This window comes from Cucurbita maxima, unplaced genomic scaffold (assembly GCF_002738345.1).
Source record: "Cucurbita maxima cultivar Rimu unplaced genomic scaffold, Cmax_1.0 Cma_Scf00004, whole genome shotgun sequence".
NCBI lineage: Eukaryota > Viridiplantae > Streptophyta > Magnoliopsida > Cucurbitales > Cucurbitaceae > Cucurbita > Cucurbita maxima.
This window is the reverse complement of record NW_019272020.1, coordinates 4464042-4481794: the sequence shown is the minus strand read 5'-3', so window position 1 is coordinate 4481794 and position 17753 is coordinate 4464042. Positions and strand designations below refer to the sequence as shown.

General features: G+C 37.1%; 4 protein-coding genes across 4 annotated transcripts; 3 read left to right on the top strand and 1 right to left on the bottom strand.

Annotated features, from left to right (window-relative positions):
- The first annotated feature begins 79 nt into the window (after positions 1–79).
- Positions 80–1988, top strand: LOC111477712 (U-box domain-containing protein 8-like). Its single transcript, XM_023121595.1, has one exon. The coding sequence runs from the start codon at positions 265–267 to the stop codon at positions 1360–1362; it is 1098 nt and encodes a 365-aa protein (XP_022977363.1). The 5' UTR covers positions 80–264; the 3' UTR covers positions 1363–1988.
- A 1938-nt stretch (positions 1989–3926) lies between these two features.
- Positions 3927–7008, top strand: LOC111477716 (NAD(P)H dehydrogenase (quinone) FQR1-like). Its single transcript, XM_023121600.1, has 4 exons — positions 3927–4271; positions 5598–5691; positions 6251–6513; positions 6598–7008. Exons 1-4 carry the CDS (start codon positions 4249–4251, stop codon positions 6824–6826), a joined length of 609 nt encoding a protein of 202 aa, XP_022977368.1. The 5' UTR covers positions 3927–4248; the 3' UTR covers positions 6827–7008.
- A 3219-nt stretch (positions 7009–10227) lies between these two features.
- On the bottom strand, positions 10228–12692 carry LOC111477714 (transcription factor bHLH112-like). The gene is made up of 7 exons (XM_023121598.1): positions 12399–12692; positions 11940–12315; positions 11756–11872; positions 11611–11676; positions 10934–10999; positions 10791–10850; positions 10228–10700 (listed from the first exon to the last, which is right to left on the bottom strand). The coding sequence occupies exons 1-7, from the start codon at positions 12641–12643 to the stop codon at positions 10563–10565; spliced, it is 1068 nt and encodes a 355-aa protein (XP_022977366.1). The 5' UTR covers positions 12644–12692; the 3' UTR covers positions 10228–10562.
- A 3671-nt stretch (positions 12693–16363) lies between these two features.
- Positions 16364–17566, top strand: LOC111477690 (pentatricopeptide repeat-containing protein At1g55890, mitochondrial-like). Its single transcript, XM_023121571.1, has one exon. The coding sequence runs from the start codon at positions 16364–16366 to the stop codon at positions 17564–17566; it is 1203 nt and encodes a 400-aa protein (XP_022977339.1).
- Positions 17567–17753: the final 187 nt, after the last annotated feature.

Sequence of the window (17753 nt, the reverse complement as noted above, 5' to 3'; positions counted from 1 at the left end):
ATATTTTTTAAATTTGGATAATGTAAATTATGGTTTTATTTTTTTTATATATATTATATAAAAGAGGATTAGTGAGTGGGCTTTTGGGTAAATTCAAGTGTCTGCGATTTCTTGCTTCCATCAGACAAAGATCGAGCACGGAGGGCTCTCTCTCTCTTCCTCTTTCTCTGTAATGGAAGTCTATCGTGTTGGAGCTTTTGCAGCGTCCAAAACATCATCAGACCTTGACTGTTAAAATCTCTCGGGGCAAAAAGGTTGGCGTTAATGGCGGCTCCATATCCAGATGATTTCAAGTGCCCTATTTCTCTGGAGATAATGTCCGACCCTGTAATACTCTCCTCCGGCCACACCTTTGATCGTTCCTCAATCCAACGGTGGCTCGATGCCGGTCACCGGACTTGCCCAATCACCCAATTGCCCCTTCCTCAAAACCCTAACCTAATCCCTAACCATGCTCTCAGAAGCTTAATTTCAAATTTCAACCCTGTTTCCCTGTCCAAGCCATTTCTCCCTCATCCCTCGCCCCAAACCCTAATCTCGATTCTCATATCTCCTTCTTCCTCCCTCGATTCCAAGCTCGATTGCCTCAATCAACTCGCGAGGGTTTCGAAGCGCGATTCCGCTATGCGTCGAAGATTGACCGAGTCCGGGGCCGTCTCGGCTGTTCTTAAATGCGTTGGTTCTGACGATCCGAGCCTTCAAGAGAAGGCTCTGTCGCTGCTGCTGAATCTTAGTTTGGACGATGATAACAAAGTGGGTTTGGTTGCAGAAGGGGCTATTGGCCACACCGTGGCTGCTCTTCAAGCGAGGTCCCCCGATTGCAGAGCCGTTGCGGCCACGATGCTGACGAGCTTGGCGGTTGTGGAGGTTAACAAGGCTACAATTGGGGCATATCCTCATGCGGTTCGCTCTCTGGTTTGTCTCTTACGGAACGGCAACTACAGAGAGCAGAAGGAAGCTGCAACTGCGCTTTACGCCATTTGTTCATTCCCCAGGAACCGTCTGCGGGCCGTGGAATGTGGGGTTGTTCCCATTTTGCTCAAAATTGCCAATTCTGGGCTGGATAGAGCAGTGGAGGTTCTGGGGCTTTTGGCCAAGTGCAGGGAAGGTCGCGAAGAGATGCAACGGTTCAAGGGATGTGTGGAGATTTTGGGTTGTGTTTTGAGAAATGGAGCCCCAAGAGGGGTTCAATATTCTCTTCTAACTCTGAGTTCCCTGTGCTGCCACTGCGAGCGACTGTGCGTGGAGGCCAGAAGAGAAGGCGTTTTGGGAATCTGTATGACATTGATTGATGACAATAATGAAAAGATCAGAGCAAATGCTGCAAATTTGATTCATATACTGCGCGGAAACAATACATGAGAAGGAATCCAATCGGATTCTTCTGCAGTCAGACAACTGGTGGGTTGGCTTGGGTCTTGGGGAATGATATATCTTATGACTCATGTGGGTGGTGGCGTGTAAACCAAGGGATTTTGCTGTGGCGTAATGTCGATGCCTCGTTCTTCTTACCAAGATGACTCCAATTCTTCTCGATTAGGGGTTTCCACTGTTCCCCTCTTTTTGGTTCAATAGTTTCTGTACAGAAAAAATATATTAGAATCTGGTAAGATCATGCCTTTTCTTTTATTTCTTTTAATATTTCATATATATATATATATGTGTGTATATAAAATGTAAATTGAATTAAAGAACGACAGAATCAATCAAGTACCGGAGGTTTTCCAAGGTTGGTTTTTACCCAGAAATGATCAGCATTGTAATTGGCCTCAGTTTATGAAACTCTCTTCCTTTGGACTCAACAAGGAAACTTTACGTGCTGATAACAAAAGTGTATTGTTTTGTGGCGGTGGTGTCATGTGTAATGCTGCTGCTTTCTTAAATATGGATTTGGTAGATCACTAGTGTACTTGTAATTAGTTGCATTCATATCAAATGGGATGCCACCGGAGCCATACCAAGTGTACGGACTGCTCTGTTGCCTGTTGTTCTAAGCTTTACGAGCATTAGTGTGATTTCAAAATATATACAGATTTTGGTGGACTGGATGGATACTTTGGTGCAGCGAAGTTATTGCGTGGTAGGGCTGTGCGTGGAGGTTTGTGGTTGGAACTTGATATTGGGTTTTGGTTGGCGTGGCCGTGGGAGGCCTGTGGATGAAGTTATGTTGTTTGTCATTTTCATACACCACATAGGGTGCAAACATGGAGCCCTCCAACTTTGTTCTTCTCTTCCTAATTTATAATCTTCATTCTTCATCCAACCCCATCCTGTTGCAAAAAAAAAAAAAAGAGATCACCTCCCTAGATGAGTTAATTGTGAGATCCCATATTTATTGGAGAGATGAACGAATGTTAGTGCAAACTTGACTTGAAGGGGATAGATTCGTCGGTTGGAAAGGGGAACACAAAATTATTTATAAGGGTGTGGAAATCTCTCCTTAGCACATGCGTTTTAAAAATCTTTAGGGGAAGCCCGAAAAGTCAAAAGAGGACAGTATCTGTAGGCTTGAGTCGTTACAAATGATATCAGAATCAGACACCAGATAGTAATGCCAACAAGGATGTTGGACTTTGAAGGGGGGTGGACACCGGTCGGTATACCAACGAGGACGCTGGACTGCGAAGGGAAGTAAACACTGAGTGGTGTGCCATTGAGGGCGCTGGGTCCCGAAGGAATGGACACCAGACAGTGTGTCAACGAAGACACTAAAGAATCGGGGAGTGCTTCAAACCTTCCATAATTTCTCACTCTATTAATTTCTTACAGCTTTTGTTAGGAATGAATTCTATCAATTTAGTATAACAAAAAAGAACTGTATCCACTTATTTTATAGTTTGATAGTTTATTGGTTGAGATTGGAGTCAAATGGGTAAATTATTGGTCAAAAAGGTTAGAAAAGTGGAGACCTATAGAAATTCTCTCTCACAGGCAGAGGCACGGAGTGGTTTCCGGGATTTGTCTATTCCATTTGGACTTCCAAAGGGAATTCAGCATGGATCATTATTTGGCCCAACAGACAGAAATTGAAGGCCAATAATTTTGGCCCTTTCCCTTTGATGGAAACAAGAAAAAGATAAGAATGAAGGGCCCACAAATGATCTATTCTGATCAAAGCAATGCCCTTCTGGTCTGTTCATTCCAAGAACAGTAGCAGAAACGGATTCAGAATTCATTCAACTTCTTCATCACTTAATTCATTCTCAGCGCTGCAAAAAGGTGGATAGAAAGATTGAGATGTGGTGTGGTCTTCCCCTGTTGGCAAGCAATGCTCCATTCCACATTGGTAGGCCCTCCACAAACCCATCCTTTTCTTTCCTTTTTTTTTTTTTTTTTTTTTTTCTAGTTCCATATTCCCTGTGCTTCACAAAAGAAATGAATTGAAATAGAGCTCCACAGTACACTGATTTCACACCAACTTAAGACAGAATAATATCAAGCTTGTTTAGAGGCAATTAGTGGCCCGAATTCTGGAGGCAAGAAAGCCTAAAAGAGATGAAACAAGAAAAAAGGAGAGGGTATTGGTACTTTGTAATGATGTTATTATCAAAGCGTAAATGGGATGAAAATGAAGGGTGTGGATTAACAAAGACTCATGAGACGCACGCTTCAAGACAAAGGCTATCCATTTCTCTTAACCTTCTGCATTACAATCTAAAACACTTTCCATTAGACTTAATTTCATCAACTAATTGATGTGTGGGACCCCTTTTGATCACTTACCTAAACCCTTTGTTATAAAGCTTATCAACTTGACCAAACCCAAATCTCAATCTTATTTTACTCATTCTACTGCTTTTTTCTTTTCCTAAGTTGTCTTGAATTTCAGGTCAGGGAATCTGGACACACAGAAATCTATTACTGTGGGAACAGAATATGAGGAAAGTGTTTTCATTCATTGAATTGATGAATTTTGCTTAATTCAGATTGAATATTTCACCTGATGAAGAAGGGAGAGATGAAGTTTAATCAATGAAAACAATGATGGCAGGAGGAGTGGAGTGGAGTGGACATCAACCGTCCCATAATTCAACATTATTACTAACAAAACCCCACCAAAATTGGGGTTAGACCCCATTAATCATGCTATTAAAAAAAAATTGTAGAACACAGCTCGTAGAGCACTATAAATTGGGGTCCCCTCAATGACTCTACTGTCGAATAATTTGCTCACCCACTCAAAATAGTTTGGAGAAGTAGTAGAAGAAGAAAGACAGACAGACAGACAGACGCGGAGAACATCCATCAATGGCCACCAAAATTTACATTGTGTAAGCCTCTCTCAATCCCTTCCTTATCTTCCTCATAAAACATTCTTTTGTACACAACAAAACCAATTTTCCTTTGATTATAATCCTCTTTTTGGTAATGAACTGTAATATGGCGATTGTTAAACCATTTTTCCTTTGGAGTTTTCTCTCCAAAATCGAAGCGATAAAGGTTGTTGTTATGAACGATGGGTCAATAACCCCACTTATCAAAGTCTCTGTTTTTAAAGATCAATACACATCCTGAAAACTTGGAGCCTGTAAGGCTCTGTTCTGTTGTGGTATATTTCTGTTAGGGATTATCCTGATTTCTTTTTGTGGGTTTGATTTTTCTGATTAAAAGTCAATCAACCTCTTTTAGGCGAGTGTAAAAGCTGTGAATCTTTTTGATGTTATGAGCTTCTTTTATAGGAGAAATTCTCTTTCTCTAGCTGTCTGTTTGCAATGTTACCCTGGTTGGTGTTTATGATAGTGTAACGGCCCAAGCCCACCGCTAATAGATATTGTCTATTTCGGCCCATTAAGCATCGCCGTCAGCCTCATGATTTTAAAACGTGCCTAGGGAGAAGTTTCCACACTTTTATAAGGAATGTTTCGTTCTCTTTCTCCAACCGATATGAGATTTCATAAATTGTGTTACAGTTTCTTAAACATCTGCATGAATAACGAGAAGAATATTTTCAACGACTGCGAATGATTTTAAGACATCAAATGGTTATCTTTTTCAATGTTTGTTCCATCAAGCACCTCAGCAATTTTTGAAGGTCACCCTCAAGATTTTGGGGCCATGAGCACACAGTCAAAGTGGTTTTTAATTACCATGAAAACTGAAGGAGTAAGAAACCTAACCTAACCTGTTGAGATCATGTATGAACTTTTGTGGTCCTAGCTTTAGGACTTTCACTTCTCATTCCTACTGTTTATTTTTTGATCCAAATCTATGGAAACTTCCACTGCTTAGCTTGTGTAATGTCACTGTATATACTGTTGTTTTGCTCTCAATGATAAGTTAAATTGTCTTGTCTCCATTCTAATCAGTTCTTTTAGCTGTCATATTTGTACGTTACTCTTCTAGGAAAGAGCTGCAACTTCCTGGAGATTTTCCTTTTGGTTTTTGTACAGTGTTCCATTGTTGTCGAGAACTCGGTTTGTCGTACAAGTTTCTTTTCTTTCTTTTCACATCACTTATCCGAAACATGTCGATTCCAATGAGGACAGCTGCGAGAAATCATGACCAACCGTAGCTGTTTGTAATATGGTCGGTCGACATGTCATATGTATGAGAAAAACTTTGGTGGTTATTTAAAACTTGTTGAGTATGTTGTACAGTTACTATTCCACATACGGACATGTCTTGAGGCTGGCAGAGGAAATTCAGAAAGGAGCTGCTTCTGTGGAGGGAGTGGAAGCCAAATTATGGCAGGTGCACGTCTTATTCCCGTCTTTTGGTCTTGGTTTATGATCTTAAATCTATCCTTTTCTCACTGCAAAGGAACTATGACTCTCCTTTCTTCACAGTTTTGCATTCTTTCATTTTTAGTTAACATGCATTGTGAGATCTCTCATCGATTGGAGAGAGGAACGAGTGCCAGAAAAGACGTTGGGTCTCTAAGGGAGGTGGATTATGAGATCCACATCGGTTGGAGAGGGGAACTAAACATTCTTTATAAGGGTGTGGAAACCTCTTTCTAATAGAATCGTTTTAAAATCTTGAGAGGAACCCCGGAAGGGAAAGCCCAAAGAGAACTATATTTGCTAGCGGTAGGCTTGGACTGTTACATGCATTAAGTACAAACAGCCAAGACAATGGCTCTTTGTGATCCATATTAATCATTGACAATTCTGCATACGATACTGTATTATGGGCTTGAAGTATACATGTGCAAAGTGATATAGAAGATATATGTTGAAGACTTCATATGATTTAGGGAACTGGTTTTGGTAGTGAATCCCCTGAATGAGTATATATAATATTTAAACAGGTGCCTGAAACGTTACCGAAAGAGGTTCTCGACAAGATGCAAGCACCAGCAAAGGGTGAAGCACCCATCATTACGCCAAACGAACTCGCTGAAGCTGATGGTTTACTCTTTGGATTCCCTACAAGATTTGGGATGATGTGTGCTCAATTCAAAGCTTTCATGGATGCAACTGGAGGTTTGTGGAGAGCACAATCACTTTCAGGCAAGCCTGCAGGCATTTTCTATAGCACTGCTTCTCAAGGAGGTGGACAGGAGACTACTCCGTGAGCCTCTTTTTAAAAACCTTCTCCCCTTTCTAAATTATTTTTAAACTGAAAATTTGATCTTAAAATTTTGTGTTATTGCAGCTTAACAGCCATTACTCAGCTGGTTCATCATGGAATGCTGTTTGTTCCAATTGGATATTCGTTCGGAGCTGGAATGTTCGAGATGGAGAACGTCAAGGGCGGGAGTCCCTACGGTGCTGGGACTTTAGCCGGTGATGGCTCCAGACAGCCTTCTGAACTGGAACTGCAGCAAGCTTTCCACCAGGGAAAGTACTTTGCTGGCATTGCAGAGAAGCTCAAGGGCAACTGATTGTTTTCCATCATATTATCATATAATTGTTCCCACCCTGCTATACTTATTTCTTCTCCCAGCCCTTATATGTATATATATATATTCTATGTCCTGTTGAATACCTATGTTGTCTTTAATTTGTGTATCTATTGAAGCTTACACAGCTACCAAACATTATTATCTATCAAATTTATCTGTTGGGTACTTTTAGCAATTATACTTTTAATACTAAAAATTTAGTCTATAATCTCGATCAAAGTCCCACACACGCCCGATAAGAAAATATTAGGAATATAAAAGTAAGATATTGGCATGCTAAACTTTTTTGGATGAAATTGAAAGCAAAGGCTACGAGGGTTTGTACTCTCAAAGTGGTAAGTGGTAAGTGGATAAGACGACCACTTTCCAACAAAACAGCTACCATACAATTTTATCCAATGCGAAGATGTTGTTTCCATATAGCTTGTGAATAAGTGCCATCATATCATCAAAGTGGCCCATCCAAATGGGTTTAACTTCATTGAAAGGCCTATCTGTTAAGGTTGTTGGTTGAAGACCACAGAACATGTTCTTAACAAAAAAAAAGACAACTGTTCAAATTCTGGGGGTACTGTCGTAGTACTGTGATTAGTTTTGTTTGTTTGCTTCTTTTTACCAAAAGAAAAATGCATATCAGGAGGGAATATATGAAGAAAGACAAAAAGTCAATAAACAAAATGTAATTGGAACAAGAACAGAGAGACAGAGAGACCGACAGAGATGTTTTGATTCCTGAATGGCACAGAAGATCAGATTCAAAGTTAGGAAAAGAAATGACACTTTTTTTGAGATATTTAAAACTTGAAACAGAAGTTGAAGGAAGTATTGTTGAAGTTGGTCTGGTTTTCTTTCAAACCCATAAAAAAGAGAGATATGTTTGAATTTTGAAAAGTTAGAACTGGAAATAGCTGGAATGGATGCTTCTGAATATGTGCTTTTCATTTTATAAACATCATAACCAGATGCCTCTCAGAGCTGTCTTTTCCTTTTTGAGTATTCCCCTTTTTTCTTCTTTTCATGAACCATATATACCATAGCCCAAAAGGAAAACAAAATTGGTTCCAGAGATGAGATAGAAGCAAATCTGAAGTACTGATCCGGATTGTCTCAAGCATGGTGTAAAATATAATACCCGTCAACCCATCTACTAACTGTGAGCTTGGACCATTACAAATGGTACTAGAGCCAGACACCGTGCGGTGTGATGGCGAGAACGTTGGGATCACCTGGATTGTGAGATCCCACGTCGGTTTGAGAGGGGAAGAAAGCATTTCTTATAAGGGTGTAAAAACTTCTTCATAGTAGACGTGTTCTAAAACTGTGAGGCTAATGATTATACGTAACGAGCCAAAACGGACAATGTCTACTAGCGGTGAGCTTAGCTGTTACAAATGATATCAAAACTAGACATTGGGCGGTGTATCAGTGAGGATGTTGGGTCTCCAAGGAAGGTGAACTGTGAGATCCCACGTCGGCTGGAGAGGGGAACGAAACATTTCTTATAAGAGTATGGAAACCTCTCCTTAGTAGACGCGTTTTAAAACCGTAAACTTAACGACAATATGTAACAGACCAAAACAGACAATATCTACAAGTCACCGAAAAAGATGAGCATTTTTAATTACTACGAAGAATTTTAACCACGAAAAGCACTTCCTCACATGATTGGTCACTTGTCAAAATGGTTCTTCCACGTTAAGCTTCTTAGAAATGTTGAGTTCCAGTTTTGCTTGAATTTACAAAGAAAAGCAAAGGGAGAAAGAAAACAGCTTTCCTGCAATAGGCTTTTGATTGGTTGTGTTAAAGAAACAATGCGACTCATTTGAACATGACAGACAAGGTTTGTGGTCATTATTAATTAGTTGGCTGTCAAGATAACCTTAATCTTCTCTTTGGGGACATCTATGAATAATCATTGTTTGGTTGTCTTCATTGAGTGTTCTTACGTTTTGCAAGAGAGAAGCTCATGCTTGGTTAAATAAATCATTTTCCCTTTCTAAGAAGACAAGGGTGATACCCGCTCTAAGCTCGGCCCGCACGCAGTTAGGAAGATTGGCCATCTTTGACTCTATTCCCTGACCCAAACCTATTTACCCAAGTTATTAACCTAGCCTAAACCTTACTTTTACTCTATTCCCTAAATCCTCGGTGCCTGTGTGTATGTTTTTTCAGTTCAGGAAACGATATTTTTTCAAATTTTGATCGAACCAAGTGTAGATGGAGCGAGAAAACGAGGTAGAGCAAGATCATGACCCGTGATTAATCTTTTTGTGTTTTAGAGTGTGTTAAATAATCATCTTATATAATTTTTAAAGGTTATAATACTTTTTTATTGAAAAAAAAAAAAATTCCAAAAACAATCTATTATAAATATTTTATTTAAAAATTTGTAATCATAAATCTAACATGACGCATCAATACAAAAAATATATTCTTTGTTTCTTTTTTCGTTTGAAAACACTCACCCATTTACTTTATTGTCATATTCCACAACAAAAATACCATTTTCATTCTTATCTAAAAACACACAAGTACAAATGAAATTAGAGAATATAGTCGAGGCTAACTTAATAGATAAGACACTGATTATCATTTTCAAAATTAATAGTTGGATTTCATGCGTACGTGCTTATACAGGACGTTTGTAGGCGATTGTGTGGCACTCACTCTCACTATCGAGTGAGTCAGCCAACTCAAAATCGTGTCGCTTTCGGCCTGACGACGTATACCCAAGTCTCTAGCCCTACTTTATAAAAAAAAAAAAAAAAATAGAAGATGGGGGCAGGATGGGCTTGATTTTAAAAAGAGAGTTTGAAAACAGGATCGAGAGAAATGAAGAAAGCAATGTTATAAATTATAAACGAAAAATGCAACACAAACGAGTTTGATAACATATGACTCTAGATAGTAAGAACTGACAGCTAGTCATATCCCCTATAGTACATTATAAGACATTTTAGGTCTAATATGCGTAGACATAATTTTGTCAAAATATTATACACTACAAAGTAAAATAAGGAAACTATACATAATGAGAGCGGTAAAAAAAACAATAAAGTGATACAATGAAAACACGCAAGTATAGACAACACGTGTCAGATAAGTATGAACGTGACACGTTGTGGAACGAACATTGGGGGAGCATATATATAGAATGGTATATGGCCCCGTGTAGGTTCATAATAGCACGCGCGCATGCCGCTGAGAAACCCTAAATTCAAAAGCACAAAACACAGTGGGGCGCCCCCACCCCCCTCTGAGCTTCCACTACCAATCCACAACATTCCAATTCCCAAATTATTATTATTATTATTATTATTTAATCTGTTCCTGTTCCAAAATTATTATTATTTAAATTTGAGAAAGAAAATAAATAATAATTTTCAGGGGGAGCCAAAATGAAGTTGATAGATTAAAGATTAAAAATTAGAGATTAAAAGGAACAGGAACACAGAAGGGCCAATTTTATACTATAATTCAGCCCCCATCTGCTAAATCCAGCTATCATCAACTGCCCACTTCACCGCTGCCGTGTCCGTGTCCGTGTCCGTGTCCGTGTCCCTGTCCGTGTGGTTGAGTACTTTACCTGAATTTAGCACTTGTTCCTGTTCTTCCCAATATTACTACTAACACAATTACTACCCATCTCTGTTTTTTTTTTTTTTTTCCATCATTATTACACCAAATTCAATCTTATATTAATATATATATCTCTTCACCGGAATGTTCCGCCGAACGTCGGTGACCAGAAATCCGCGGTTGTTGCATTCGTCACTGGAAATGTGCTTGAGATCGGCACCAAACAAAGGCCTCGGCTTTTCAGATCTTGTTTTGGGTTTGCTTTTTCTGATACCTGGAATTCAAGCAACTGTAAAGCTCATAACTTATTTATTTATTTATTTATTTTTTGGGTAATTTGAAGAAAGTTCATATTTTTCTTTACCTGTTGATGTTGAACGGGTGTTATTCCGTTGTTGTTTTTCATATATGGAGTGCTTAACAGCTGAAAATTTCGAGTAATGAATGAACTGATTTGGGTTTTAAAAGGAAATTAAAGATGAAATTTATGTAAATAATGGAACGTACACTGACTTGATCGTGGAGGAACTTGATGTACTCAATGGCTTCATGAAGAACTGAGGCTGTATCAGTCTGAGGAAAAAAGAGAGGAGAATTTACATGGAGATATAGTTTTACCGTAAATATTGTCTACTTCTAGGTAGAGGCTTCCACACCTTTATAAGGAATGTTTCGTTCTTTTTCCAATTGGTGTAGAATCTCACAATCCACTCCTCCTAGAGACCAGCGTCCTCGCTGGCACATCCCTCAGTGTCTAACTCTAATACCATTTATTATAGCTCAATTCCACTGCTACCAAATACTGTTTGGTTTGACTCATTACGTATCATCGTCAGTCTCACGGTTTTAAAACTACTAGGGAGAGGTTTACACACTGAATGTTTTGTTCCCCTTCTCAACCGAAGTGAGATTTCACAATCCACATCTTAAGGTACAGCATCCCCGCTAGCACACAACCCAATATCTAACTCTAATATCACTTGTAACAGCTCAAATCCACCGCTAACAAATATTGTCCGTTTTGACTCGTTATATAAAGTTGTCAACCTCACAATTTTAAAAATATTAAAAAAAGATTTTCAGAAGGTTTCGTTTACTTCTCCAATCAATAAGATATATCTTAAAAGTTTGTATATTTTTTTTTTTTTGGAAAAAGGACGAAAGGATGAAATCCAAAAACTCACCTTTCCAAAGGGTGAAACCAGTTGTTGAAGGGCAGTGACTCGGTCCCCTAGCTTCTCTTTCCGCACCTGATAGCAAACCCATTAGTTTTTGTCCTTTTTATAACTCAAGATTCTTCAAACATTTTTTTTTTTTTGGATCCTTCACCTTAAATGTTGGCAATGGCGAAGGAGTTTCAATTCGAGGCCTTTTCAACACCGGCGGCTCATTTTTATCACCTTTCCTTGCTTCTTCACCATCTTCATAATTACCATTATTCATAGCCTGAAGAGAAACAATCAAAATCAATCAAGTGTTACCCAAAACCTAATCATACCAATCAAAATCATACCTTGAAACCAAGCCTACTATTCTGTGGAATTTCAATGGAAGGAGGTGCGTGCGAGGTATTCCAAAAGGGCGTGTTGTTTGTGAAGTGCAAGGCAGGTGAAACAGGCTGAGAGGGCGGTGGGATTGGGAGAGAGGGTTTAATAAGGTAATTAGAAGGATAATTAGTGTTAATTGAAGTGGTGGTGTTGAAAAGGGAGTGAGGGTCAGGATGATCATCATCATCATCATCATTGTATAAGCCATGGAGCAGCTTAGTTGAAGGGGAAGGGTATCCATATAAAGCTGAGTCAAGAGGAAACAAACCCTGGCTAGTGGAAGAACAACAGTTCATACAATTCACCCCATTTTGTTCCAACAAATAATCTCCTCGCTTCAACCTGTTTCCACAACAAAAAAAAATTGAGCAAAATTGATTAATAAAAATCGAATCTTTTTTTGTTTTTGTTTCTGGGTCACTTACAGCAAATCATGGGGTTGGTTCCAATGATCGGAGGTGGAATAATCTTGAAAAACCATGGAGTTGTGGTTGTCGGAATAATTAGCGGTGGATTTGGGTTTGATGTCGGAAAAATCATCGGCCGGCGGCCAAGCTAAGTCTCCGATCCCCATAGAACACGGTGACAATCCACCGACAGCCACCAACATAGTCCTGGAAGAGCTCCACCAATTATCGCCGCAAATAGCAGCCTGAAAATCCTCTGCCATATTGGAAACCCCAACAAGATATCCTCTAACGCTGCGTTTTAAACCCCAACAAGAAAAAACATAAATTTTTAATTTTTTTTTTTAAAAATCGAATTTTTTATTCATTTTCTTTCTCCTACTTTCCCTTTCCTCTTCTCCCACTAAACTTTTTTATTATTTTTTTTATTTTAATTATAATTTTTTAATAATTTGGTATAAATTTTTTTGTTCCTTGAGAATAAAGGCTGTAGGGTTGACAATGATTGTAAAGAAGGTGACGGTGCTTGATCTGACGGTCACGTCAAGCCTTTAGACCAAATGATGTGCTCTTTCTTTTCCATCCAACGGCCTATATTTAGTTAAATCATTATTTTTAATATTATTGTGTTTTGAATATTGTATGAATTCCTAAAATTAATATTATTAGAGCTTAACATATAATTAAAGCTACAATTAGTGATTTTTATAAGCCCAAACTATGTGATTCTCTTAAAAACCGTGTTATTATTTATATTTTAGGTAGAGTATCTTTTAATGCTTGTTAAAACAAATTATTCAGTCTTTATACAAAAGAAACTCCTAATTTAATATTATTTTAATATATATATATATATATATAATGACACATTTCAATGATTATTGACTAAAATTGAATTGCATGCTATGTTATACATGATGATATTAAATGATTAAGTTCTAAAATTATTCTCTTACTTCAATTTGAATATTGTCATGATATTTATGACATACAAAGTTTTTATTAGCTAATAATATATTTTGGATAATATTTTCACATATTAGAAGCCATGTTTTTTTCTTATTAAAAACTTTGTTTTAAAAAAATATTTTTTAATATTATTTTATGAATTCTCTCGAGTCTCTTAAATATTTGGTTTTTTTTTATAATGAAATATTTCGCAAATACTTTTAATTAGTCAACGGAAAAAAATTAATTAAACTATTAATCCCCTTTGACTAGTTGATTAAATACTTAGTTAATTTGAACTTTTTCCAATTAAGAAATTTTATTTTATAATTATTTTATTTATATTTGATATTTAGAAAATTAAAGGCTATAGAAACTAGTTGTGTTACTATTTCACCACTAAATAATTATTGATTTTTTTTAATTATAAAATGCTATTTTTAGCTTTAAAATTGAATAAAGATTTGGAACACTCGAATTTTCTTTATATTATCATCTTAGTAAAAAAAAAAAAGAAGGGTTGACTTTTGTGGTCCTTAAATTTGGACAAGTTAGGTGGGTTTGATGATTGAGCCAAATGAAAGAGGGTGAAAGGAGGGTTAGGCGGAGTCAAACATTTAAAATACAAGTCAACTAACATGTAGATTTTTTTTTTTTTTTTTTTTTTTTTTTTTTTTTTTGGATTAAATGCATTAAATCATATATATTTCATTTTGTCTGCCTCCAAATCTTGACTAAATCCCCGCCATGTTTTCTCCTCGGGTTTGTTTCACAAATATTCTCACACATTTACAAGAGATGCTTTATTCCTTTTTCCAACAAATGGTAAACTCCACAATCCAATATTTTTATAGATCTAACTTCTTTATAGGCACACTGATGGGTTTGTGAGCTAATACCATTTATAATAATCTAAGTCCATTTGTAACAGATATTATCTACTTTGACTCGTTATATACTATCGAGAGATTTATACATAAAAAGAGTTTAAAAATATTTTTAATATCATAAGGCATTCTAAGGCCTACCATTGCTCTACCGCGTTGATTGGGATGTGTGAACATTAGGTCAAATTCGTCCACTCCCCTCTCTTTGGATTTTCTTCTTTGTCCTTTTTTTCCCCTTAAAATTCTCTCCCATACTCTTCCTTCATTTTTACAACCCTCCACATCTCACAATTAATTAAATACCCATTAAAATTCAATTAACATTAAGTTACCATGATTAAACAAGTTTATTTTTTAAACTCTTGATGAGATATTATTATTAATTAACATCTTCATCCTTAATTTTAACGACACGTCATCTCGTCTTCTTCCCCCTTCTCCACCCAAACAACGTGTGATTGGAGATGATAATTATTATTAAATAATAAAAATTAAGTGCAAAAAAACCCGTGGTGTGGGGGTGGGATTAATGTAGTAGGAGAGTGACGTCAAGGTGAGGATGTCGTGAGGTGTACAAAACGACAAAATACCTAGACATGAGTCAGACAATGTCGGCCCCGTAAGAATGGTGGAAAAGTGCCGTGGATTTCGTTTCATTATGACTCAAATGACACGTGTACAGCTTCCCATATGAGAAATATCATATTTTTTTGAAAAAAAAAAAAAAAATAATAACATAATTGGTGGGGTTTCACGAACATAATAACCGACCCCCACATAAAAGATAATAATTCCTTTACTACCTAATTTTAATTACTTACCTTAATTATTTATCAGCACCCGCTCCAATTCAAATATAATTTTTTTTAAAAAAAAAAAAAAATCTTGATTTTAATTAAGACATTGATTAGAAAACACCCTGTCATTTTTGTCTATATTATTCTTAACAATATGATCTTCATGTTCATATATTGGTCACTTTTTCCCAGAAAATAGAACAAATTTTGATACCAAATAATAGCAGTGGATGACATTTGAAAGATGGGTTACACCTACTCCCCAAATTTCCTCTATTAATTATTTTCATTATTAATTAAATCCTGATTGACTTTTACATACAGACATAGTCGTCACAAAGATTGACCCGTATTCATGGAAGTCAATTTCATTTCCAAATTTATAATATATGATTTTTGACTTTGGTTTAGCTGGTCAACCCCTTGCTTCTCCCCCAACAGCTAAAGTCCAAAACCAGGCATTAAAGTAATGATTAGGGGGGAGAAAATGTTGTATTAGTTAGGTAAAGGTTCAAACAACCAGATTTAATAATCAAATATTGTAGTGCTTCTTATTCCGTCTTATCTCCAAAATTCTCTTACAAATTTGAGGATACGTTGAACCACTAATATAATATAATATAATAAAATATTCTAAGCTTAAGTTGCTCGTGTGATTATTTATTCTATAGTTTCCTCTTTTTAATTATTATATTATTCATCAAATCTTTCCTACTTTATAGTTCATCTTTGTGTTTTTCTTATGTTATTTATGTCGTGAGAGTTGTTAGGGGATATTAATAGTGTTTAATTCTTATGTATATGCTTTGTTTTCTTTTTTATCACTTCTATAAATGGTTGAACACCGAACCAACCCGCTACTATTTCGAGCTGCTTTTATTTCATTTCTTTTTACTTTTCATTTTAAGAGCAGAGTCATTTGAGAATTGTACGAGGAAAAATAATAAACAGAAAAAATTCTCTGGGAAACTTGATCCCCATAAACATAAATGGAAAATTTTGCAAGACGAAAAAATGAAATAGGTAGCGGAAATGAAGATTAGGAAGACTTCTCCGTCCCTACCTCGTCCGTAGACATGTATAGTTATAATTTATAAACGTCAATCAAGAATTATATATATACATATATATATATATATACTTTTCTAAAAAGAAAAAAAAAATACTTATCTATATGAACATAAAAGAGAGCCCAAGCACTAAATGGGCCATTAAACAAATAAAACGTCGCCGTTTTACCTTTTGCTAAAATCTGGGCCTTATTACACACTATGGGCTTTCAAATTCGTAAGAAGGAGCTTTCTTCCACTTTTACCTACAAACCTTCCTCTGTTTCACCCCTCCGTAGAGAATGCCGTCCTCTTCCCTCTACCGTCGCCTCCATGGGCTCTTCAACCACTCTCGTTCCTCTGCGTCTAGATCCAATAAACCTAACTCCTCGCCACCTTCCTCACTTACTAACAAACCCAATCAATCCACCGCCGCCAAAAATCCTCTCACAGCCGAGCAACGTCTTCAAAACCTTGTGAACAAGTTCATAAAAAGCTCCCAGTCCGACCGCTTCCGCGCCAGGCACAGAATATATGATTCTACAGTTCGACGTCTTGCTGCCCATAAAAGATTCTCCATGATTGAGGATATTATAGAAGCTCAAAAGAAGTATGAGGACATTACAGATGAAGGGTTCGCAATCCGCCTCATTATGCTCTATGGGAAAGCGGGTATGTTCACTCATGCACGTAAGTTGTTCGATGAATTGCCTGAATTGAATTGCGAGCGGACTGTGAAGTCTTTTAATGCCCTTTTGGCGTCTTGTGTTAATTCCAAGGAGTATGATCAAGTTGAAACGATTTTTCGGGAAGTGCCGCAGGAAGTTTCCATAGAAGCTAATGTGATCTCGTACAACATTGTTATCAATGCGTACTGCGAGATGGAAGCTTTTGATAAAGCCATCTTGTTTTTTAATGACATGGAGAAGAATGGAATGGAGGCAGATTTAGTTACATTCAATACGCTTCTAACTGCATATTATAGAAAGGGTCGGTTCTTAGATGGAGAAAGGCTGTGGGGTGTGATGGTGAACAAGAATATTGCTCCTAATCTTATAAGTTACAATGCCAGGTTGCGAGGAATGGTTCTAGAGAATAGAATGCAAGAAGGGATTGGATTGGTAGCAGAAATGGAGGAGAAAGATATCAAGCCAGATGCTTACAGTTTCAATGCACTGATTAAAGGTTTTTGTGAAGATGGGGATGTGGAGGAGGCGAAGAAATGGTATTATAAACTGAAGGAGAATGAAGTTACTCCAAATGGAATCACTTACCGGACACTTCTCCCCTTCCTTTGCGAGCAGGGTGATTTTGATTTGGCACTTGAACTGTGCAAAGAGGCCATTGATAATCATCGTTTAGTTATTAATGTAGCAGAGGTGCAGCGTGTGGTTGATGGATTGGTTGAAGTTTCCAAGATTGAAGAAGCAAAGGACCTTGTGAAGCTTTGCAATTCCAACAATTATTTAAATTTCAAATTGGATTTACCTCAGACGAGCACTTGAAAAGTAGTTTACTTTTGTGACTTAGATTTCAATTTGATCCTCTTTGCCAAATTGACTTTCTTTTTCTTCATTTTCATTGGGAATTTTGATTGAACAGAGATCTGAATGTATTTTTTTAACTTCGAGTTTTGATTTATTATGGAAACATGAACGAGTTCGAGAGTTAACTCTCGGCAACATTGCCATT